General features: G+C 53.7%; 1 protein-coding gene and 1 long non-coding RNA gene across 5 annotated transcripts in view; one reads left to right on the forward strand and one right to left on the reverse strand.

The window, feature by feature from the left end:
* ELL (elongation factor for RNA polymerase II) overlaps nt 1-17,203 on the reverse strand; it is an 81,668-nt gene extending 64,465 nt beyond the window's left edge. For 2 of the 4 annotated variants that reach the window (XM_022558822.3, XM_089905290.1), the window contains exon 1: nt 17,025-17,200. In XM_022558822.3, the coding sequence (XP_022414530.1) occupies nt 17,025-17,159 (135 nt within the window). In that variant the 5' untranslated portion in view covers nt 17,160-17,200. Of the gene's footprint in view, nt 1-17,024 lie in introns of all 4 variants that reach the window. The other 2 variants (XM_089905291.1, XM_089905292.1) reach the window with 2 other exon arrangements.
* On the forward strand, nt 17,172-24,402 carry LOC149744064 (uncharacterized). Its single transcript, XR_016391474.1, has 2 exons — nt 17,172-18,370; nt 19,282-24,402. It is a non-coding gene; the product is annotated as an uncharacterized LOC149744064 (long non-coding RNA).
* The last annotated feature ends 476 nt before the right edge of the window (nt 24,403-24,878 follow it).

Consider the following 24,878-nt stretch of genomic DNA (forward strand, 5'->3'; position numbering starts at 1 on the left):
GAGGACACACACACACTATTTCATTTCAGGCCCTGGGCAACGGGTGTTCGGCCACCATGCAGACAGGCTGGGGCGGTGCAGGGGACTGAAGAGAGGCAGGAGGCCAGCCACCCTGTTGAGGGATCTGCCCGCGTAGGCTGACTGACGCCACTCCTGTTCTGTTTTTCAAATGCAGTCCTGTGACTCTCTGAGTTACCAAAATCTCAATGCACATCCTGAGTGAAAATGATGACGTGGGGATCACTGTTCTAAATTTCCCCTAAATTTTCCGCAGACTTCAGGATTCCTCCTGGACGCCTATGTGAAACTGCTGTGCACATCTGATTTCAGTCACGTTCATCTATGACTGGGCCAGAAGGGGAAGCAACTACAGGCTCCAGAATCCTCAATCCCAGCACCCGGTTTTCAAAGCAACAATGCTCTTCCGTCCAGAATTGGCCAGCTTGCAGAGCTCAGACCCCACCTGCCAGGCCTAAGGCCAGCTCGGTACCACCCACAAGGTTAATCAATGGCTTAATAAGTAACAACCAAGAACACAAGACCCAACTTTAAACAAACAGAGCTCCCCAGCCTGCATCCTGCCTAAGGCCCGGCAGCGTCTGTGCATGAACTGTGTCCCCGCTCACCACCTCTAATGTGCTCTAAGGGCTGTCATGGGAAATGCTATTTACAATGGAACATGCCCACTCTGCTAAGCTCTGTACAGCCACCACCAAGTCCGGCCACCAACCTGTCCAGTCGACAGGCTCTGAGGGCCCGCAAAGACCCCGTAACCTTGAGCAGCAGAGGAGCCGGCTAGCCTGAGGTCTATGATGCCTGCACCCAGGAGATCCCTGGCCTATGGCTCCAACAGAGGAGCAAATGCCTACCTTTCAGAGACACCCCAGGCCTTGACTCTTCTGCTAGACAGCTAGGGCTGCAGCATGGAAGGAAGGCACAGACCCCACAACATGACCCCCATCCCGCGGGGGGGTAAAATGAGGTCCAGAGAGTGGTGCCACCGTCCAGCCAGTCCCCTCTCCCCAACCCGTGTCCTGCGCTGCACTCTGCAGCCACCCAGCCCATGCATGGTCAATACCAGTGGGAGTTTAGAAACAATACGGCCTGCCTCCCTACCCCGGCCCTCAGCTGTCTGAGGTACAGAGCTCAGACACCCGGAACCTCTGTACCTAGGCCTGCTGGGTGCCCACATGAACACGGAGCAGTGGGCAGCCTCCCCAGGTCTGCAGGCTGGCTCAAAACCAGCCCCAGTTCAGCCAATTCGAGGTATCCTGCTTCACTGCCCCAGGCCTGGGCCCTGCGTCCTCCAGTGACCTGCTTCAACACCTCCAGTTCGCCCGCCCCCTGAGCTAAGCAACAGCAGGGGGACACCCACTCTGTGTGCTCGCTCTTGAATGGCTGAGCCCCAGGAACAGCACCAGGAGCTCCAAGAAGAGGGCACGGAGGCAGAAGCCACGTCTGCTCAGACCAGCCACTCACCAAAGCGGAACTGTGCCCAGCAGATCACACACTTGGCAATTCCTGTCACACGAAAGCATCCAGGCCTCAGTGAATTCTTACATGAGAGACCAAAACCAGGAGGAAGAGAGGCAGGTGGCAGGAGCTGTGTGAAGACCCAGGACAAAGTGCAATCAGAGCCACGGCTCTGGGGCACAGACTCTGGAGAGCCACCTTCAACCCCTGGGGAAAAAGAGGTCCAAAGCTTTGTGCGTTTGTAGCATGGCATCAGTCCACCTTCCACTGACAGCCTGTGAGCCGAGCCCCGCATACCCAGGCACTGGCAGGCCCCATTCGCTGGCCCCACTCTCACAGCCCAGGCTCACCTGGGGGGTCACTAACCTCACCTGCTCAATAACAAGAAGGGACCCTCCCCACAGAGATGCTAGATGGCAGGGCTAAGACCAGGGAGGGCCAGGGGCCACATACCATTAATCCTACACTCCAGGCCAAACACCACCTCAGAATCCTTCTTAACACAGCTCCGCTTCCTGTCAGGGCAAGCTGGCACGGATCACCATGTCATGTGGCTCTACAAACAAGGCTCTCGACTAGTGGGACGCTGTGCACAGGTAAGGGAGCAAGCATGGGCCTGGTGCGCTCCCCAGAGCAGGCTGGAGACAAGCTGGACACAGGCGACTAGGGCTGGTTGTCCTCATCGCACTAGCCAGATCCACTGTGAGCTGAGCATATTTTGCTGGAACCAGCAGACATCTGTGAGCATCCAATACCAAAAAGAGTACAACCAGAGGAGGAAGGAACACATTCTTCTAGCTGTGGCCTGTCCCTGCCCCAGACATCTCCCAGCAGTCTCTCCACCCTGGGATGTCCCCAGTATGATCCCCCTGTGGACCTCCCCCTTGCCTCGAACTTCCCCCTACACGGTCCCCCTGCCCACCCTGCCACAGCTCAACAGTCCCATCTGATTCTACAAAGGGAGAAATGACATCAGATAACAGCAAAATCATGCCATTTCTGCGAACAGAACCCAGAAACCGCGGCCCCTTGGCAGAGGCCTGCCCAAGAAGGCCTTCTCTAGTGTCCAACTCAGAATCATCTACAGATGGCACTTGTCAGAATCTAACTACAGGTAGCACTCGTCCAGAGCTGAGAACACTCCAAAGGTTCACCGAACGCCAACCCCCGGGCCCCGCCTGAGGACAGCTCACTCCTGGGGAGCAGGAGAGGCCTGCTGTCCGTCGTCTCCACACAAGGGACCCATCTGAAACCACTGTCATCTGACTGTTCCTCATGTCATGAAACACATTCGAAAACACTGTGGGAACTGACCCCTTACTGGAAACAATCTCCCCTCGGAAGGTGACACCAGCCCCACTGTACACCCATGGAGCTGAGGCTGAGGGACGAGGAGGACTTCAGCCAGAGCCTGACTCGAATCAGAGGCAGACGCCCACCCTCCCAGCTCGGCCAGGGACACGCACACAGCCCTTCCCACCCAGGCTGCACAGTTATGTTTCCAGAGTTCACCAGAAGGTCACAAATAAAAAGGCCAGGCCCACTGGAAGCTGTGCCAAACCTGTCACTGTGCCTGAGAAAAGCTGCTCCCAGGAAACCCAGTGACTCACAAGAGGGGCAGGAAGCCTCGGAGTCTCCATGAAATTGGGAGGGCAGGCAGTCCCAGAGTGGACACCCTTGGGTTTGAGGCTCGATTTATCTATGCTGATGTGACCGTGGGCCAACCACCATTCTCTAGACATCCCATCCATGAAATGAAGAGGCTGGACAAAAAGGACCCTCTGAAGCATCGGTCTAGCCCTGAGATGCCATGGCAAGCTGTCTGCCAGGGCTCACAGGGCTGCAGGCAACAGCCCAGGGACCAGGGGTCCGAGGCCTGAGCTTTCCCTCAGGACAGCAACAGTCTGCTAAACACACCCATCCCAACACTCCAGACCAGCAACTGCAGGCTTCTTCTGTAAAGAGCCAGAGAGTTAATGTCTCAGGCTTTGAGGGCCAGATAGTCCCTGTTGCAAAAACTCTGCCACCGCTGCAGTGCAAAAGCAGCCATAGACAACACCACTGCGTCCCAATAAAACTTTATTTACAAACACAGGTGGGGGCCAGATTTGGCCCTCATTTTAGATTCTAAGGCTGACACTGAAAAAAGGAACATGCCGTAACAGTGCACTTCATCAGCATCCTTATCCGATTCTGTTCACCTAACATGGTGGCAAACTACCGAGGCCTTGGTCTTGGGGGCCAACAGCTACAGCAGCAACACTGGGCCCAAGAGACCTCAGATTCTTCAGGGCCAAAAAGAAGGCCCATCAGTTCCACCACTAATCCCACAGGTAAAGGGAGCAGTCAGAAGGGCGATGTGGCACTGGCTCACTGTCAGGACCTTGAAAATGTGGCAGGGAGGGACCCACCATCAAGGGCGAGGCCAAGCTGAGCTTGCCCCCACTCTAGCCCCTGTGAGCTAGGCTGTCCTGACTCAATTCAGTGGGTTTTCCCCTTGTTGGAAGTGTTGCACCGGGACCGTTAAATCACTCCCTCCAGATGTGGGGAGAACCACAAGGTCCACAGCAGGAAGCTGAATTTCCCCAAAAAGACTGCACTTCCAATGCAGGGGACCCAGGTTCGATCCCTGGTCAGGGAACTAGATCCCACGTGCCGCAACTAAGAAGCCCACATGCCACAACTAAAAACAAAAAAGATCCTGCATGGGCTTCCCTGGTGGCGCAGTGGTTAAGAATCTGCCTGCCAATGCAGGAGACACGGGTTTGAGCCCTGGTCCGGGAAGATCCCACATGCCACGGAGCAACTAAGTCCATGCGCCACAACTACTGAGCCTTCACTCTAGAGCCCCACGAGGCACAACTACTGAGCCCGGGTGCCACAACTACTGAAGCCTGCACGCCTAGAGCCCGTGTTCTGCAACAAGAGAAGCCACCATAATGAGAAGCCTGCGCACCTCAACGAAGAGTAGCCCCCGCTCACCACAACTGGAGAAAGCCCGCGCACAGTAACGATGACCTAACACAGCCAAAAAAAAAAAAAAAAGATCCTGCATGCCGCAACTAAAATATGCTGCAACTAAGACCTGGTGCAGCCTAAATAAATACATAAATACATAAACACATAAATAAATAAAACTTTAAAAGGAAAAAGGAACCTCCCGGCCCACTTACTCTCTTCAGGGTAGTAAGAGAAGGCAGGTCACCCTGAGCCCAGGGCAGCATAACAGGGTGGTCACCCCAACCAGGGCCCTCGGGCCCTCTCAGATCAGCCTCCCCTGGATGGAGGGAACCAAAAGCATGGGGGCCAGGGTGCACGCTGTGCGCGCGCACGCATGCACACACACCATGCAAGAGAACTGGAGGCAGAAGCAGGACTGCACAGGGAGCCCACCTGCTGAAGTCCCCACCGAGGGCAAGCGGGCTGCATCTGCCCACTGGGTCCAGAAAAAAACACTGCTCCTCCTCCCCCTCATGCACCTTCACACAGGCCCTGAGGCCAGGTCAAGGGCAGGAGCGCGGTCAACGGTACTGGAGGTCTTGAAGGCTGAAGCTCAGCCTGTACCTGCCCAGTGCCCCACAAAGGGCAGTGCCTGACCTTTGGGGTCTCCAAGCCGCTTCCCACCTGGAAGAAAGCCCATTTTCTGAAACAGTCCCCTTGTGATTCAACATGGGACACAAACTGCTGAACTCACAAAAGTCGAGTAGCTTCTGCCACATCGGAGCTCATGACTAGGGTAGGGCCCAGCAGCCTCAGGTGCCCGCAGGGAGGAGCCCAGACCCTCCCTGTCACATGACCTCAGGGCCTCTCTTTGGTTTTAGGGGGAGTGGGGAGCACAGAAGTCTTGCCTTTGGAAGGGCAGGAAGTTGTGAGGGTGGCAGAGAGCTGAGCTACCTGAGCTGACCCCATGTCACACACACTCCCACCCTTCCCTGGCCCTCAGCCCCCACTGCTTGCCCCCCCCACAGGTTCTCCAGACCACCCAAGGTACGTACTAACTCTCCCAACTTAGAGACCTGGGTCCTGACTGGGCCCAGGCTCCTACACAGGCACTGCTATCTCAACTCATTACTGTTATCCTCCCCTTGTCACTGTCATCTCCACTTGACCACAGCTTCTCATTCAGGGTGGGGCCACACCTGCTCTCCCTGCCCTTCCTGTCATCTGCTCCCAGGGGTGACCCTCTCAAAATCTTCCCTCAGGCAGGACCTGAAGCCAGCCCAAGCCCACCTCAAGTGTGGGTGCCAACATGCCTCCGTTCTGCTGGGGTCAGGTTCTCTGTCACCTTCACAGGGAACTCCTGAGCCTATCAATGGTCCAACAAGTGCCAGAGGCCCTTCAGACCTTAACTCTCACCAGAGAGTCACAGGCATCTTAGTACATTTTAAAGGCTCCAAGATCACCTCTCACCCATCAGGATGGTTACTATCAAAAAAGGAGAAAATAAAAAAAATTAAAAAAATAAATAAAAAAAAAAAAAGGAGAAAATAGGGCTTCCCTGGTGGCGCAGTGGTTGAGAGTCCGCCTGCCGATGCAGGGGACGCAGGTTCGTGCCCCGGTCCAGGAAGATCCCACATGCCGCGGAGCGGCTGGGCCCATGAGCCATGGCCGCTGAGCCTGCGTGTCCGGAGCCTGTGCTCCACAACGGGAGAGGGAGAGGCCACAACAGTGAGAGGCCCGCGTATCAAAAAAAAAAAAAAAGGAGAAAATAACAAGTGTTGGTGAGGATGTCAAGAAACTGAAACCCTTGTGCACTGTTGGTGGGAATGCAAAATGGTGTAGCTGCTATGGAAAACAGTATGGAAGTTCCTCAAGAAGTTAAACATAGGACTTCCCTGGTGGCGCAGTGGTTCAGAATCTGCCTGCCAATGCAGGGGACATGGGTTCGAGCCCTGGTCTGGGAAGATCCCACATGCCACGGAGCAACTAAGCCCATGCGCCACAACTACTGAGCCCTGGCACCACAACTACTGCAGCCCGTGCACCTAGAGCCCGTGCTCCGCAACAGGAGAAGCCACTGCAATGAGAAGCCCGCACACTGCAACGAACAGTAGGCCCAGCTGGCCGCAACTAGAGAAAGCCTGCGCACAGCAACGAAGACCCAAAGCAGCCAAAAATAAATAAGTAAATAAATAAATTTATTTTAAAAAAAAGAAAAAAAGAAGTTAAACATAGAATATGATCCATATGATCCAGCAATCCCACTTCTGGGTGTATATCCAAAAGAACTGCAAGCTGGGACTCAGATAACTGTTCACCTATGTTCACAGCAGCATCATTCACAGCAGCCAAGAGGTGGAAACAACCCAAATGTCCACTGACAGATGAATGGATAAGCAAAAAGTGGTAGATCAAAACGATGGAAAATTATTCAGCCCTAAAATGGAAGAAAATACTGACACATACTACACCATGGACAAACCTTGAGGTCATTATGCTAAGTGAAATAAGCCAGTCACAAAAGGACAAATACTGTACGATTCCACTTTTAAGAGGTCCCTAGAGCCATCAAATTCATAGAGACGGAAAACAGAATTGTGGTTGCCAGAGGCTGGGGGAGGGGAACGGGCAGTTAGTTTTTAACGGGGACAGAGGTTCAGTTTGGGAAGATGAACAAGTTCTGGAGATGGATGGTGGTGATGGCTGCACAGCAATGTGAATATATATACTTGATGCCACTGAACTGTGCACTTAACAATGGTTAAGATGGTAAATGTATGTTATGTGAATTTTACAATTAACGATAAAAAATAACAGGACTTCCCTGGTGGTGCAGCGGTTAAGAATCCGCCTGCCAATGCAGGGGACACGAGTTTGAGCCCTGGTCCTGGAAGATCCCACGTGCCGCTGAGCAACTAAGCTCGTGGGCCACAACTACTGAGACTGCGCTCTAGAGCCCTCAAGCCACAACTACTGAGCCCATGTGCCACAACTACTGAAGCCCACGCGCCTGGAGCCCGTGCTCTGCAACAAGAGAAGACACTGCAATGAGAAGCCCGCGCACCACAACAAGAGTAGCCCCCACTCCACGCAACTAGAGAAAGTCCGTGTGCAGCAACAAAGATCCAACACAGATATAAATAAATAGGAGTGGTCTCAGCTATATATGGTTTCACTCTTAAAAAAAAAAAAAAAGATAAAAAATAGCAATAGGGCTTCCCTGGTGGCGCAGTGGTTGAGAGTCCGCCTGCCGATGCAGGGGACACGGGTTCGTGCCCCGGTCCGGGAAGATCCCACATGCCGCAGAGCGGCTGGGCCCGTGAGCCACGGCCGCTGAGCCTGCGCATCCGGAGCCTGTGCTCCGCAACAGGAGAGGCCACAACAGTGAGAGGCCTGCGTACCGCATAAAAAATAAAAATAAAAAATAACAATAATGAAAAATTTTTTTAGAAAAGGCTCTGAGAGATCCCAGGTGAAGACTGGGGTTGACTGGTCTTAGCACTCCCAAGGCCTCCCTGACCACAACCCTGCCCCCAGTCCTGCCTGTCACAGGAGGAAGCCCCCAAGGGAAAATGTTCATGCATACAGTGAAATCAGCCATGGGGTCAAGCCTTCCACAGGGAGCCCCCAGGAAGGGGCTGCAGCCGTCTACACCTACACAAAGCAGAGGAGTCACAGCTACTCACTCAGGGCTTCCCTGGATGATGAAATTAACCCCAGCTTCCGGCTCAGGCACTCCTTACCCCCAACTTCCTCTGGCTGCTCCACCCTCCCAGCCTCCCTACCAGCCTCCCTCCTTCAGCCGCTCTCTCAGATCTCACGCTGACATTCTAGGCCTTTCCCGGATGGTTTCACTTGCCCTGCTTCCCAAGGGCACCTCCCTCCCCATCGCCGCTGCATTTCTCCCGCCTGGCAGTCATCATCACCATGCCCTCAGCTGGCCTCCCCCATAGGGATGTGGGGACTGCAGGGTGAGACCAAGTCAGTCAGTCTAATAAACAGGACACGAAGGCCACAGGCATACATCCAGATGGGGAGAGAGGTAGGCCAGGGACTCCTCAGGCCTCTCATGCCCGTGTCCTGCCACTCCTGTCCAAAAAGAAGCCGAGGGGCCCAGGAAAGGGCAGGGGCGGACAGGGTGGCCCCTCGTTACTCGGCTTTTGCACACCTTTGCCAGGGCCACACTCAGCCAAGCTGGATGATGGAAGGGCCAGGAACCCCTCCTCACATACCTAGGGAACAGCATTCTCGAATGGAGAGGGAGTTTGGCCCCTCGAGACTGCCCTTGTGTGACTCCCCAATACTCACAAGCTTGAGCACAACCTGAAGGCAAAGATGGAGCCACCATATCCTGGGCTCTGGGGCTGATTCCTCACACTCCGCTGGCAGCAGCCACAAACCCGGTGGGCTCAGCAGTCATCCCCAGGCCCAGCCGGACACGTCTCCAGAAACCCGGGCACGGCCTCCTGTCCCTCCTCAGCTCCATCTGGCCTCTGCTCACTGCCTGCTCCACCAGTAGTGCCCACTGAGGCCGCTCGAGGGATCAAGAAGCGGGATGCATGAGAGGGCCCAGCTCCCTCCGACACAGTGCGGTGGACTTCCAGGCAGGAAAGTGGCTAAAAAAGACTGGGGAAATCCATTTAATCTAGTCATTCTTTACTTTACAAAAAAATCCTTGACGATAGAGGCAAAGAAGTGGATATTTTAAATTCTGAAGGGCTTCACTTTCTCAGATCATTTGTAGAGTATGCGCGCGCGCACACACACACACACACACACACACACACACACGGGGGCAGGAGTAGTCAGCATCCATACGTTTCGCCCATCTGACCTGGGAGGCCACTACAACTGCAGGTGTTGCTTCAACCCAGGAAACTGAGGCTTGGGAGGGAGCCAGCAGCCTGGGGCCCCCAGGCTGTCAGCAGGACCTGGCTGGAGCCAGGTTACCTGACCCCAACGTGTAGCATCCTTTGAGGGAGGCACTCCCTTGTTAGGACACCCTCCCTTAGTATCTAAGACAGACACAGGGGCAGCAAGGCAAACAGTGAGGAGCTGACACCCTCCCAGTAGGCCTGGGTTAGGAACCAGGGTAGGTGGAAGGGCACGTACTCGGGAAAGGTGTCCTGTGCCAAGCCGCAGTCTCCCTTTCTGAAGGTCTACCAGGAGAACACCGATGATGGAGCAATGATGTGGAGCATTAACCACAGCCCTTGATCATCGGCGGCTCATTAATTTCTTGAAAGCACAGCAGTCCAAGGTGGGCTGAACTTCTCCAGGACCTCCTGTTATGGAGTGTGCCTGGGAACCCTGGGAAGTGCTAAGCAAGCCTTGGGCCCTCGACCCAATGTTATCTGCACTTGGACGGCGTAGCCCACCTGCTCGCCTGCCCATGAGGCTGACTTGGGGTGACACTGACACCCAAATGCTGTCTCAGGGTGCAGCCCCTATGTCCAGGCCCAGCCTTGGCTCCCCCAGTGTCCAGAACACCCACTGTCCAGAAACTGGTCAATGCCAGCACAATAAAGGAAACCTGCTATCCAACTGCCCCTGAGCAACGAACACAATCCAAGAACCAGAAAAAGAAAGGCTGCTGGCTTCCAAGGCCACCACATCCATTCTAAACCGCCTTCAAATTGCACTGGTTACGACACTGGCAAGAAACTCATGACATCCACACCCTGAGACAAAGGTAGCAACCCAGAAAGATACGGGCCCTGAAGGAGCATCACCACGGCTGCACACGCACGTCTTCCACCTCGCTCCACATCAATGACGATGATGCTGATGCTGTTCACCCACCACAGACCTGCAGCAGCTCTCTGATCAGCCACAGTCGCCTTTCCTCCAGCCAAGAGTCACTCCAGAGGTGACCATTAGCGTCTCATCAAGCCCTGCATAACCCGACTCTCACAAACCCAGCTCAGGCATGACAGTAAGCCGAGCGTGCAAAGACACTTCTGCCCTATGGCCAGAATCAGGAAAGGTTAGAAATGTCCGCCTCCCCCAACCAGGTACAGCCCAAATACTTCTACATCTGTCCCCTTGCCCGACCCCAGTGGACCCCAGCTCAGGCCATCAAAGTCTCCACCCCCAGCCTCCCCACCTCTAGGCCTGACCTCCCTGAGCATCCAACACCACAAACCAGACCATATCCCTCCTGGGCCTCGATTTCAACATACAATAGTTGCACCGTTCAGCACCTGCAACCTCCAGCTCCACTCTCAAATGCACAGGTACGCCAGGGATGCCTGTCACTGCAATTCAGCATCTCTGCACAGCCCTCAGTACCGGACAGCACACTAGAACTAAAGCCACTAAAAAACAAAGTTTAGCACTGCGATAAAAAAGAATCGAGACCTGAGATTATATGAGGACACCACTGTGATGTCCATTTCCTCTGGATGCAAGACAGAGGAAGGCGCTGAGGTGCCAACAACAGCCCATGGAACAGGGAATTGCTAGTGTTCTTCACTGAACTCTACAGCTTTTGTGGTAAAAAGAAAGAAACTTTTGACATGTGTCGCTTTTAAACAGGAGTTCGGTGACCCCACAAACTTCACAGACATGTGAGGCCCCCTCCCCTCTGGAAGGGTTGTGGCGAGTCACCAACGCACCCCTTTGACCTGGTGACTCAGCCAGGAGCCGCATCTCAGTGTGGCCAGGGAGGGACCCAGCTAGGAGGATATAATTAGCATCGGATTCCAGTGCAGCCACTTAGTGTGGGAACAGGAGATCTCCCCCTGAATGGTTTACTTGGACACCAGCTTCTTTATTAAAAAGCAAAGTGATAAAACTGCACATGGTGGCTGTCTGTGTCACTTACTGCACTACAGGTCAGAGGCTGTTTGCAGGGATTGTTCTGGAAAGCATCCCTGTGGTCTCTGGGTGACTGCAGAGTGGCCACGTATCGCTAGAGGTGAGATCTCAGACACCTCCAGGCCACGCGAGTCACAGACCAAGGAGAAAGTCATAAAGGCAGAGAGCAAGGGAGCAAGGCCCTACAAGTGAAGGACCTAGGGGAGGCAAGCCCAAAGGCACAGGATGGATTTCCAGTCAGGCACGTTGAGCAGGGCTGTTGCCATGAAGAAGCAGATTTCCCAAAACCAGGGTCTGCTCCGGGACAAGAGATGCATGGAACAGGAGAAACAGTCTTGTTTTTCAAGGACTCCCCAGAGATGTCACAATCCGGGTGTGATGTCAAAACTACTTCAAGGGTGATGAACTCTGGCCTTGCCGATGAGTCAACAGAGGGTGGGTTTCCGAGAGCCACCGGCTGTTTACACACAGTCACCATGGTGAATGGCTGCCGGAAGCCTAGTCAAGGGTCACAGTGGCAGATGCGGGGCTTGGCCCCTCACACAGCCTCATAGGCCATCTGCAGAAATGACCAGCACTCACTCCATACCCCAGGTTGCTCGCCTTCCCTCAGTACCTATGAGACATGCGCCTCTGGGAGGGACTCACCCCACCCAGACCTACTGAATGCCCACCTTGAAACACACATGCAAACCGAACCCCTACGTCATGCTCCTGACACCAATGGGCCAGCCCAGTCCACTCGGCCACCACCCTTCAGAGAAGGCAAAGCTCAAGGCCACACATACTGCATTCCAGCCAGATGCCCGGTTCTCAGCCCCATCCCAGCTGGGAGACTCCTTCTGGTGACTCGGCCTCCCAGAGTCTTTACCTGTTTCCTCACCTAAGAATTGAGAACCGCTCCCCACCACAGGGCTGACAGCCAGGGGACAAGATGAAGTAACATGTACAGCTCAGGCCAGCGCTGGCATGCAGGGCACAATCCACAGGCACTGGTTATCACCTGCAAGCTTTCTCAGGGGAGAGGGCACGGTACAGTCAAAGCTGGCGACTTCAGGAATTTGCATGGCCACTCATGTCACCAATGTTCTCGGGACCCTGGGATGCTGGCATGTCATGAGGACTTGAGACCACAGTGGGACTCCCTTTCATAGCTGTGGCTCAAACTCCCGCCCAACTGGAGAGGCAGCCTGGGCCAGTGAGGACAGTCAGCATGACCTCAGGCAGGCAACGCTGCCCCTCAGAGCCTCAACTGCCCCCAATGAACAGTGGGAACAATAAGCTAGCCTTCCTGCCAAAACTGTCAAGAAGGTGACACGTGCCTGGACAAAGGGCTTACAGGGGCCTGGCCAGAGGCCAGGAGGGGCAGCAAATTTACCTATTCCTGAAGACAGCTCGGGGACTTCCCTGGTGGCGCGGTGGTTAAGAATCGCCTGCCAATGCAGGGGACACAGGTTCGAGCCCTGGTCCGGGAAGATCCCACATGCCACGGAGCAACTAAGCCCGTGTGCCACAACTACTGAGCCTGCGCTCTAGAGACCGTGCTCCACAACAAGAGAAGCCACCGCAATGAGAAGCCCGTGCACCGCCAACGAAGAGCAGGCTCTGCTCGCCACAACTAGAGAAAGCCTGTGTGGAGCAATGAAGACCCAACGCAGCCAAAAAAATTTAAAAAATAAAGACAGCTCATATGAAAAACAGACAGGGCTGGCAAGAAGCGACCTAGTTAGGGCCGAGTGGGGCGGCCCCCCAGGAAGGAGAGACAAACCCACCTCCTGGGGCCTCACAGTGGGAGGGGAGTAGAGGCTAAATTAAGGCTCCTCCTGCCACCGATGGCCAGGCTGACACCCACGCAGCTAGCCCCTTAGCAGCAGGCAAGCAGCCCCTAGCGTGGGTCAGAACAGTCACAGAGTATTGTTGCAGACCTCCTCTTCCTAAACCTGTCCCAGGACAGAGCCCTGCAGCTGCCTCCACGTCTTCACCTGGGCCTTGCCCCCTGCCCAAACACCCTCCCCAGCCCCTCATGTCTCAAGGCCTATGCATGTGCCATGCCTGGAACTCACACCCCTTGCCCCCAGGGGACCCCTCACCCAGCAGACCTCAGCTCTGGCATCTCCTAGGCAGCGCCCTTTCACATCGCCCCATTTTATTTCCTTCCTGACAATGACTGCTGACAAGCTCTTCACGCTGATTTCTGTGCCCCCCTGTTCGTCATCTGTCTCCTGCCTCTAGAATGCCAGCTCGAGAGACTGGGGACTCATTTGGTCACTTATAAATGTCCAGCCCCTGAGCAGTGTCCCTGTACAGACCAGGCGCTCAATCAGATTTGGGAAAATGTAGGAGCCCAGGCTCTCCTATATTCTCTGCTCAAACCTCCAGGTGGGAACCAGCCCTGAGTACCGACACCAAGTACTGAGAACCTGGGAGGGGTCAGGGCTGCACTGAGGGCCGCACATGTGCCAAAAGAATCCCAACAGCCCTGAGAGGAGGAGCCAGAGCTCAGAGAGGGCAGGGCCCTGAGTCCGGAGAGAAGGATCTGGAGCTGGGAGGGGTCAGGTACTGGGACACTCATAATCCTAAAGAGAAGAAGGATCCAGAGCAGCCACTGGGATCCTCATAGCTCTGAGGAGGAGGACCTGGACTGGGAGGGGTCAGGCACTGACCCAAGGCCTCACGCAGGTAGAGCCGAGATTCAGAGATTCAAACCCAGATAGGCTCCAATTCCCAGGTTGTTTGGGCCCCTCCCTGGGCCCTCAATTTTTCCTGAACAACAATATGCTACTCTTCATCAAAGACCTTTTAATCTGGGGAGGGGAGGATCACTCAGCAACAGAGCCCACCAAATCCGAGGATGAAATACTCAGGTGGTCGAGGGAGGTGCCCCAGGGAAGGTCACTTCCGTTCAATCACTGTCAGGGACACTTCTCTGAACAGGCGCATGATGCTGTCTCGGAAAGATGGGCTGTGTTTACGCTTCCCCTCTCTTCTCTCCCGGAAGTAACCCATCACAGTGAAAAGGGAGATCCATGGGAGTGCCTTGGGATGCACTCAAGACTGCGTGAAGCCCAAGTCTGGACGGTGGCAGCTGCACATATGACTACATCTTTACCTTCCACCATGTTCCAGGCTGGTCACTAGGTCTGTACAAAGGCAGCTCAGACTCCAGACCTCTCTGCAGAGGGAAGCTGTCAGGGACTTCTCCGGCTACTCCAACAGCTAGGCTCCCAGGAGCCACAGAGAAAGTTTTGAAGCATGCTCCTCTCCAGGCCCCTGCCACATCTGAGTCTGTAAAAACCTCTTTGCAATTACGGTTGCCCCTTGAACAACACAGGGGTTAGGGGCACCAATCCCTGAGCAGTCAAAAATCCCTTATAAACTTTATAGTCGGCCCTCCATATCCTGAGTGCTGAATCTGCAGATTCAACCAACCGTGGGTCCCCTAGTACTGTAGTATGTGTTTAGTGAAAAAAAATCCACATACAAGTGGACCCGGGCAGTTCAAACCTGTGTTGTTCAAGGGCAACTGTAAAAATTTTGTAAAAGTAAAAACCCTCCCCACAAGTTGCCACTGGCGAACCATATAACCACAGCGCTAGAGAACAGAAAACTCTAGACGCTACTGACAGTCAAACATATGAAGTTTTGTTAATAACCAATACACTTCACTAGTCACACAAACAAGTTCTTCAAGTCGCCTTCCCCATGCCCACCACCCAAGAACACTGACTGTGCCCAAGCTGCCCTGATTTTACTTCAGTCCACTACATTAAAGATTAAATACAAAACTGCCAAGTAACTTAAATGACAAGTCAGCCTCTGAGAAAAATGAAAGTTTGAGTCACCCCCAAAATTTAGCCCAGCCAGCCAAGTTAACACGAGTAGCTTGAGAAGGAGAAGCTCTTCGAGGGAGCCCTTTCCGGCTGATCAACACAGACATACACAGCTGGGCTCTCCGTGGGACGAACTTGAGTCTACAGTTATACCTTCACCCTCACAGGAGGAAGATCCAGCTTAGGGGATGTAACCAACACCCTAAATTAAAAATAGCAGCGTGACAGCATGAGGTGGACACACAGGCAGGCCTTCCGGACAACTAGATCAAGGGAGGGCAGCATGGCAGGGAAGGCGGGGCTCCGAACTCACAGTGACCAGGTACCAAGCTCACCTTATTTACATGACGCATAAGCTCTCCCCCAGCTGTTTCTAGGAAATCCTGCCTTCCAGGGGAACAAGTCAGAACTGCCCAGGGAAAAAGACTCCCGGCTGGAATTCCACAAGGAAGGGAGGTTCAAGCTGGCCACCGTGCCCCCTCCTCCTCACCTGCATTGGCACCCCAGCCTCACCTTGGGGAATTCCTTTTGACAAGGTGAGAACTCACTCTTCCAGAAAGATGAAATCCCGGTTCTATGAAGGGGAAACTGAGACACGAGGACAGGAAGGAAATTGTCCAAAAAAGTGGGAAGAAGAGCGGGAAGGGTGGGCACTGGGAACAAAACAGGGGAAGAAATTCCCAGCTTAGCTAATGGTGCCGAACAAGTCCAGGGCAGGAAGAAAGCCACATTCCTTCCTAGTTAGTCTCTCTCCTCACCCACCCGAGGCCCCCCCATCCCCAGTACACACGCGCGCGCGCACACACACGCACACGGCAGGGCCTCCCTGAACCTGATGCCAGACCCCTCCCCCTACAGCCACTGACTATGAAGCCCCCACTTTCCAGGAAAGGAGGAAAAGGGCTCCCAAACCACCTCCCCTCAGGACCTGACCACTGGGCACCTGCAACTTCTGTCCCAACACAGGAGGAGGGCGCCATGACACAAACAGAAATGGGAAGAAGCAGTTTCTGACCACGGGCCCCAGATGTGCCCCAAAGTCAGGCCTGAAAGAAGGTAGAAAGAAGCCTCTCTCCAACCCCCCGGGCCAGGTGGCAGAACTGAAACGCCTCGAACTTCCCGAGATGGGCCCAAATCGGCCCCTGAGAAGTTTGAGTCAGCAGCCAGGTGCAGTGGCCAGAGCTCCTCCCCAGGTGCCCACAACAGGCTCCCAGCTTGGGAGAGGCACCATGCCAGCAATTCCCTCCCCAAAACACTCCCACTTTCTAAAGGTGTCCAGTGATTCAGGTTCACCTAGGGAGTTGGAGACAAGCTGTCAGGTCCTGCCCAAACTCCCCTTCACAAGAACCAAGAGTGAACCCAACTCCAGAGGCCTCATTGGAAAGCATCAAAGACGGCCCCCAAGTGTAGACACAACCTCCATAAACAAACGGAACAGGACCCCACAGATGCCCCGACAGCGGTGCCCCACTGACCCACCCTGCCAGCGTCCTAGACGGAAAAGCTGCTCCCCAGGAGTGCAGTCAGCCTTCCCTACCAGCCACCCTGCAAGGAGCCAGACTGAGAAGTCCCAAACCCCCACCTCCCGTGCTCGGACGGCGCTGCCTCCACCCCCTCCCCTGGTCAGGTGAAAAAACGAGTTCCTGCCCAGGTGCCGGGTAAGTCGGGAAAGGCCCCGGACGCCTCCAGGTGCCCACACAGACGTCCCCGGGACCAGGCGCGCGAGTTCGGGCCCCTCGGCCGCCCTGGGCCGCCCGCCAGGGTCGTCTCCCCGCGCCGAGGCTCCCCGCGCTCCGAGCCGGACAGGCGCCCACCCCGCGCCTCACTGGCCCAGGAACCCGCGATCAGCACCTCAGACGCCGGACCCCGAGCCCCCAGGCAAGGACGTCACGGAGAGGGACGCGTGAGGCCGACCTGCGCCCCGACGTCCCCGACGGCCGCGCCAAGCCCCGTGCCGCTCACCTGGCTGGCGCGGTAGCTCTCGAAGGCCCTCAGGGCACTGTCGGTGAGCTTCACGTGGAACACGGACACCTTGCTGCCCTCGCTCACTCGCCCGCACGACAGCCCGTAGCTCCGAGCCTCCTTCAGCGCCGCCATCTTGCGACCATCACTCCCCCGCCCCCCGCTTCCCGGCTCCAGGGCCAGAGGCGCGCCGGCCACGCCCCACCCCGCCGCCCGCTGACGCGCTGCATTATTCATGAGACGCGATTGGCCACGCCCCCTCCGGATCCAGCGAGAACCACAATCGCCGCCGCACCCCCCACTGACGCGCTGCATTATTCGTGAGACGCGGCTGGCCACGCCACCCTGCGGGCCTAGTGAGGCCCACAGTCACCGCCCCGACTTCCTGCATATTCATAAGGCGCGGATGGCCCCACCTCTCGAGACTCTAGAGGTGTCCACTTTCGTGCCCGGACTCCGCCCCGACACGCGCCCACCTTCAGGCCCCGCCTCAATGTGTATTATTCATGACCCTGACAACCAGGCCCGTCGAAGCCCCGCCCCACCAGCCGCTGACGTGATGTATTACTTATGCAGTCTCTCCAAGTCTTCCGCCTTTGGCTTCTGTTGAGAGCCCCAACGAGGGCGCGGAGGGGGCCAGGCCGGCGCAAAACACGTGGGGGGGGGGGGGGGCGGAACCAGCTGCAGGCTGAGTGGGTGGGCGTGACTATGCAAACCGAGCGCGCGTTGGACGCTGGGTTGGGCTGGTGGGGCTTCCTTAAGGTTGTTGGGGAATTGTGGGGGCTGGTAAACTTTGCTCGCAATAAGACTAGACTTTTTTTTTTTTTTTAATATTTATTTATTTATTTTGGCTGCGCTGGGTCTTAGTTGCGGCATGCGTGTGGGATCTAGTTCCCCCACCAGGGATTGAACCCGGGCCCCCTGCATTGGGAGTGCGGAGTCTTACCCACTGGACCACCATGGAAGTCCCAAGAGTAGACTTTTAATAGAATAAAATCCTACATCCCCACGGGCCCTGAGAGATGGTGGTTGTCCAGTTCTCCTATTAAAAAAAACATTTCACATATAAAATTAACCCATTTAAAGTGTACAATACTGTGGCATTTAGTACATTCACAGTGCTGTGCAGTCACTACCACTATCTAGTTCCAGAACATTTTCATCACCCCTAAAGGAAACCCTATACCCACTAAGCAGGTTATTCCTCACCCCCCTCCCCAGGCCCTAGCAACCACTAAGCTACTTTATCTATGAATTTGCTTTTTCTAGACATTTCGTATTAATGGAATCATACAATATGTGACCACCTGTGACTGGCTTCTTTCACTCAGCATGATGGCTTCAAGGTTAGTCCATGCTGTTACCTGTATCAATGCTTCATCCCTTTTTATGACTGAATAATATTCCATTGTGTGGATAAACCACATTTTGTTTATCCATTCATCCACTGATGGACATGTGGGTTGTTTCCACTTTTTCACTATTACGAATAGTGCTGCTGTGAACATTTATGTACATGGTTTTGTGTGGACAGATGTTTTCCCTTCTCTTGGGTCTATACCTGGGAATGAAATTGCTAAGTCATATGGTAATTCTATGTTTAACCTTCTGAGAAACTGCCAAACTGTTTTTCACAGGAACTGCGCCATTTTATCAATTTCTTGTTTTACATGTGGGGAAACTAAAGCTGAAGACCAGCTCTGGCTTGCCCAGGAAAGCTCCTCCTGGGCTCCTGGGTCTTCTGACCTGCAAAAAGTTCCTGAGTTGTTTTTCTTCTCGCTTGAATCTAATTTACGGTGGTCATAGAATGAATATTTTGAGGCAAGACAGGAAGGTGAAGGTGTATGTCTCTACCCAGGTGGTCTCATTAGTTCTGCCCACCAGTGCCAGGCTGGCACTGCCATCTCTTTACCCCCGATCATGAACTGCTGACCCTAAAGGCAATGCTAGATTCTGTGAAAACTTTTTCCATACCTGTCATTAATATCTCCATTTACAAATGGAGAAACTGAGGCTCAAAAGGGTTAGGCAACACGTGACGATATTCACCCTACCAGTGAATGGGCTGCTTGGAACTTTGAACTTGGATCTTTCTGATCCAGAGCCCTCCTGATTACCCTTCATCCTGCCTCTGGTACCTGGGTCCCTTTCTGTATTTCCTCATTGAACAACCCCAGCACAGGGCCTAGCACAGAGTAGGTGCTCAGGAAATATGTGTTGAATTAATAAATGATCTCATTTAATCCTCACAACACAGCTATCAGCCCATTTCAGGGATGAGGAGAGCGAGGCTCGGAGAATCTGGAAGGTCTTACATACTGCTGCAGAGATTCCAACTCCAGCCTGTCTGAGCTCAGGGCCAAAGCTCTGGGATCCTCCACCCTTCACCTAGGATCAGATCATCCTACCACCAACATGCGAGCACTTGCTCAGACACGCTGACCCATTTACCCACTGCTGTGGCCAACTGCGTATCCGGAGGCTGGGCCAGGAAAATATTGGAGCAGGCCAGGGCTGCACTGCCCCTAGAAGGGCCGCAGAAGGGCAAGAAGGGTAGCTGTGGAGCAGGCAGTCTGGAGTTAAGAGGATGGGGAGGGGAGAGACAGCCAGACTGCTGAATGGAGTAGAACATGGGAGGAGCCAGCTCTAAGTGCTGACCAGCTTGCTGTGTGACATTGGGAAAGGCACTTCCCCTCTCTGAGTGTAGGTGGATTCATCTGAGAAACAGACAACAGTACTAGTAACAGTCACCCCACGTAGAGTGTTTAAAACACACAAGGCTCTGTGCTCAGTGTCTGGCACCCACAACTGCCTTTCGGGGTGGATACAGTGGCTTGGTCCCATCTGCCAGATGAGGAAACTGAGCCCTTAGAGAAGTTAAAAGACTTAGGAACAATGCAACCATGGGCTGTAGTGCTTGGTAACAAGTATTGATTTTTCTCCACTTTACACTGAATGCCCCAGTGGCTCCCAACAGGACCCCTGAAATGATAATGGAGGAAATCATCAGGCATTGGCATGCTCTCCAAAAGCCTTTAAGAACTAGGTCACCCAAGAAATTGGAAGCCAGTTGATCACCTTGAGTAGCCTCTCAACATACATTCCACGTAACAAGCCCATTGAAAAAGGTCTAGCTCTGTGATGGGAACAGTGACCCTAGCCTGACCCTCACCCCTTGTAGCCTTGGATGTGTCTCACCCTCTCTGTTCCTCATTTTGCTCATCCATAAAATAGGGATAATAACAGCATTTACCCAAGAGCCTGGCCCTAGACCAAAGGCAAATGGCATCGTCATGGAAATTGTTATTATTATTAATGGGTTTACAAGAGTTTATGTACATAACCTCTTTCCATTAGACATTTATGTTCTTTGCAGTTTGTGGGTTTTTAAACCACACTGGGATGAACACCCACTATTCATTAGTTGGCTATCGCTAATATATGTATTAGTTTGCTATTGCTGCCTATTGCTGTGTAACAAAGTATCTCAAACTTAGTGACTCAATATAAGGAACATTTATTATCTCACAGTTTCTGTGAGTCATAAGTCTAGTATGTTTTAACTGGTTCTCTGCTCAGGGTCTCATGAGGCTGTAATCAAGGTATTGGCTTGACTGTGTCCTCATCCAGAGGCTCAACTGGAGAAGGATCTGTGTTCAAACTCCTTCAGGTTGTTGGCAGAACTCATTTTTTGGTGGTCGTAGGACTGAGGTCCCCACTTCCTTGCTGTCAGCTGGGGGCCACTCTCAGGCGCTGGCCACGTGGCCCCCTCCATCTCAGCAATAGAGACCTCCCTCATGTTGAATCCCTCTGACTTCCTCTTCTACAACCAGCAGGGTCAGGCCCACCCAGGTTATCTTAAGGTAAACTGTGCCCAATAACAACACAATCATGGGAGTGAGGTCTACCACATTCCCAGACCTGGGATGACACAGGATGAGAAATCCTAGAAACTCCTTAAAACTTCTGCAACGCACAGCCCTTAGAGACACATCTCTGCACATCTGTCCCAGAACTTCCTGAAACTTGAGATGCTAAGTCAGAGCAAATGGACCTTTGTGATTTTGAAGCAAACAATTTTGCAGCAAAGGGAACGTGATGATCCATGAGAACACTCAGTTTGGAGCTGGCCCCTTTGCATGGTGGGGTGGCCAGCAAGCAGCCTGCTCCGGTGCTCCCTTAGCTGGGCACCTCAGAGCCAGCAAGTCTACCTTTTGGGGCCTCAGGACTCATTTGTGCAATGGGTAGGGGGGCGCTCACAGCTCTTCTCAGGATGGGGGTAAAGACATCTGTTGTCAGGGATCCCCAAGACCGCCCTCAGGTTTGATAATTCACTAGGAGAACTCAGAAAAGCTGTTACATTCGTGACTATGATTGATCACAGCGAAAGGATAAGGATCAGCAAAGGAAAAGGGTGCATAAGGCAGAAACCAAGAGAAACCAGGCACAAGCTTCTGGTTGCAGACAGCACTGAATTTTCCCAGCAATGACTGTGGCAACACACATGGAATACTGCCATCCAGGGAAGCTCACCTGAGCCTTGTCCAGGGTTTTTGTTGGGGAGGAGGGGTCAGTCATGCAGATATGGCTGACCACCCATGCGATGAAATTCAGTTTCCAGCCCATCCAGAGGTTGAACTGATGCCATGTGGTCAAAAGCCCCCACCCTAAATCATATTGTTAGCATGGACTATCTGGTGTGGCCCACGACCTCAGGTAAACACTTATACCAGTCAGGACATTCCAAGAGTCTAGAGATGACCTCCCAGGTGCCAGTCAAGGGCCAGTCCTTTAAATGTGCATAGTTTGGACAACCCAGGCCTGATGAGTTATTTCTTTACCACTCTAAAGCAGGTGGGGCTCCAGGTGCCCTCATGGCTCCAGCAGAAGTACCACAGAAGGCTTTAATAGTTCACTGTGTGTCACGTGACCACCCAGGAGCCAATCACTGTGGCCAGGGGGCTAGAATGCTCTGATTGGTCAGGCCTGGGTTGCAGATCCACCCCTGAAGGCTGGTGGGGAACCAGCTCCATCTGCATGATGAGGAGTAAAGGTGAGTTCCACCAGGAGGAGAAATAGAGCACAAGCATTCAGAGACACTGATGATTCCACACTGGGTGACCCCAGCCAACACTCCCCACCAGGAAGTTGTTCTTTAAGGATGACATGAGATGGAAGTATGCAAAGGTCATCCCACTGAAGTGCTCGGGAGACATGAGTTCTCACACGCAAAGCTCATTCTACCATGTTCACTTCCAACTCACAGCCCACTGAGAGTCGCGCCCCTCGAGGGCAAGTTCAGGCTGAGTCATCGCCCAAGACAGGGTACACAGAAGGCACTGGTATACGTTTTGATGTGAAAGAAAAATCCATCCTAGTTGTCCTCTGAACATACCACGCACCATTCAGCCAGCACACCTTTGCACATGCTATGCCTGAACCAGGAGCAAGCACCGTTTGCCACCCACCAAAGGCCTCCTTGTGCCTTTAGGGCAACGTCGATGCCCCTCGTCCTGGATGCCCTGGCTCCCCACCCCAACCCTGTTCAGACTACTGAGGATGGAATGACCAAGGGGGTGAACACATTAAAGTCACACATCTGGCCATGGCATTCAAGGCCTTTCTCATCTCCTGGCCTTAACTTGCAGTAAGATGCAGAACCAGCTGGTGGGTGGAGCATGTGCTCTGGAGGCAGGCCGACCTGGGCCAAATCCTGCCTGTTGCTTCCAGGTAGTGGGACCCTGGACAGGAGCTGTCTCCTCTCTGGGCCTCAGTCTGCTCAGCTAATAATGGGACACAACCAAAGCAACCATGGAGAAAAGGGGCAAAGGTGGAAGGCACACCCAGCCTGACTCCATCATTACTAAAGAGCTACAGTCTTCAGGACAGTGTGGAACCTGCCAAGGGGACACAGAGACCCTCACCATGGAGCAGAGTCCAGAAAAGACACATGTGTGGTCAGTTGCTTTTGACAAAGCTGCCACAGTAACTCACTAGGGAAAAGTAAGTCTTCCCCACAGATGTTTCTGCAACAACTGGATGGCTACATGGAAAAAAATGGGGACTTCCCCGGTCCTCCAGCAGCTACGGCTCTGCGCTCCCAATGCAGGGGGCCCAGGTTCGATCCCTGGTCACGGAACTAGATCCCACACGCCGCAACGAAGAGTTTTTTTTTTTTTTTCTTTGCAGTACGCAGGCCTCTCACTGCTGTGGTCTCTCCCATTGCGGAGCACGGGCTCCAGACGCACAGGCTCAGCGGCCATGACTCACGGGCCCAGCCGCTCCGCGGCATGTGGGATCTTCCCGGACCGGGGCACGAACCCACGTCCCCTGCATTAGCAGGCAGACTCTCAATCACTGTGCCACCAGGGAAGCCCGCAACTAAGAGTCTGTGTGCTGCAACTAAAGGTCCCACATGTGGCAACGAAGATCTCGTGTGCTGCAATTAAGACCCAGCACAGCCAAATTAATTAATTAATATTTTAAAAGAAGAAAAAAATGAACCTCAACCCCAACCTCACACCACATACAAAAATTAACTCAAAGTGGCTCATAGATCTCAATGCAAAAGCTAAAGCCATAGGACGTTTAAAAGAAAACCTAGAAAATCTCTACAAGCTGGGCTCAGCAAATATTGACAAAAAGCACATGGAATGGAAGAAAAAAAACTGACAAATTGGACTGCATCAAATTTTAAATCTCTGCTCTTTGAAGGACATCATTAAGAAAATGAAAAGTGAGCCACAGAGTGGGAACTACGTTCACAATATACCTATACGACAAAGGACTTGTCCCCAGAATACATGAAAAATGGGCACAGAACAAGGCTGCTGTGGGTAAACAGTGGACTAACCCCATTGCCAGCACACAATCAGTGCTCAGGAATGTCAGCGGTGGTGACTCTCACACCCAGGCCAGGAAGTCAACCCAGCCGGCCCACAGTCCCGCTGGCCAACCTTCAGGCCAGCTTCCCAGCCTGAAGTCAAGGAGACTGAGGAAAGAGGGGGTATCCTGCCTGAGATGCAGGTCTCCCGAGCCTGGCCAACCCATGGTCCCCGTCCCAGCACCTTCCATGGAGCCCCCTTCCTGTCTGAGGACAAGGTAGAAACCTAAGGGGGCTGAATGGTGGAGAGGAGAAGCAGGTCCAAGCCACCCCGATTTATGCCCCGAGAGTAATCCAGGTGGCCCAGCAACGGCCTGGAGCAGGCAGGGCAAAGATCTAGTTTCCAGGCCTGATGGCCACCTTCTGCTGGGTGGCTGTGGCCAGTTGCTTCTACTCCTGGACTGTAATGGATGGCGGCAGGCCGAACACTTGTGTGGTCTATCTCAGAGACAGCAGCAGTGAGAGGAACTCAGGTTAATAAAGGCCCAAACACTGCTTCTGGCTGTCCTGGTTGTGACAGTGGGCAACATTTTGGAAAGAAGCTCCAACAGCCCTGGGTTGTAGGGAAAAGGAGATGGGATGGAGCTCCTGGTATCAAACCCAACCCCTCCCCATAGCCCCCAAGGCCCTGCAGGGTCCAGCTCTGCTGACCACCCACCTTTATCAACTTTGAACAGACGAGGTTCCATGCTGCTCCAAGGCCTTTGCACTGGCTATGTTGCTGCCCAGACATGGGGCTGTCCTCTTGCTGCACAGCCAGACCCCTGTGGTCACTGAGGGCTCAGCAGAGTCCCCAGTTAGGTCCCATCAAGGTCCCCAATTTCAGATGAGGCAACAGAGTCAAGAGAGGTGGGGTAAGGAGCATAGCTAGCTGTGAACCCCCACAGAGTCTGACCAGGGACCCTGAGCGTAACGCCCCGCTATTCCAGGTCTCAGTTTCCCCCTTGGTAAAGATGGTCTGCTGTGACCTG

This window comes from Delphinapterus leucas, unplaced genomic scaffold (genome assembly GCF_059928025.1).
Source record: "Delphinapterus leucas isolate spDelLeu-1000000601 "Yukka" unplaced genomic scaffold, BTC_Dleu_Yukka2 spDelLeu_asBTCV2_sq25, whole genome shotgun sequence".
Taxonomy (NCBI): domain Eukaryota; kingdom Metazoa; phylum Chordata; class Mammalia; order Artiodactyla; family Monodontidae; genus Delphinapterus; species Delphinapterus leucas.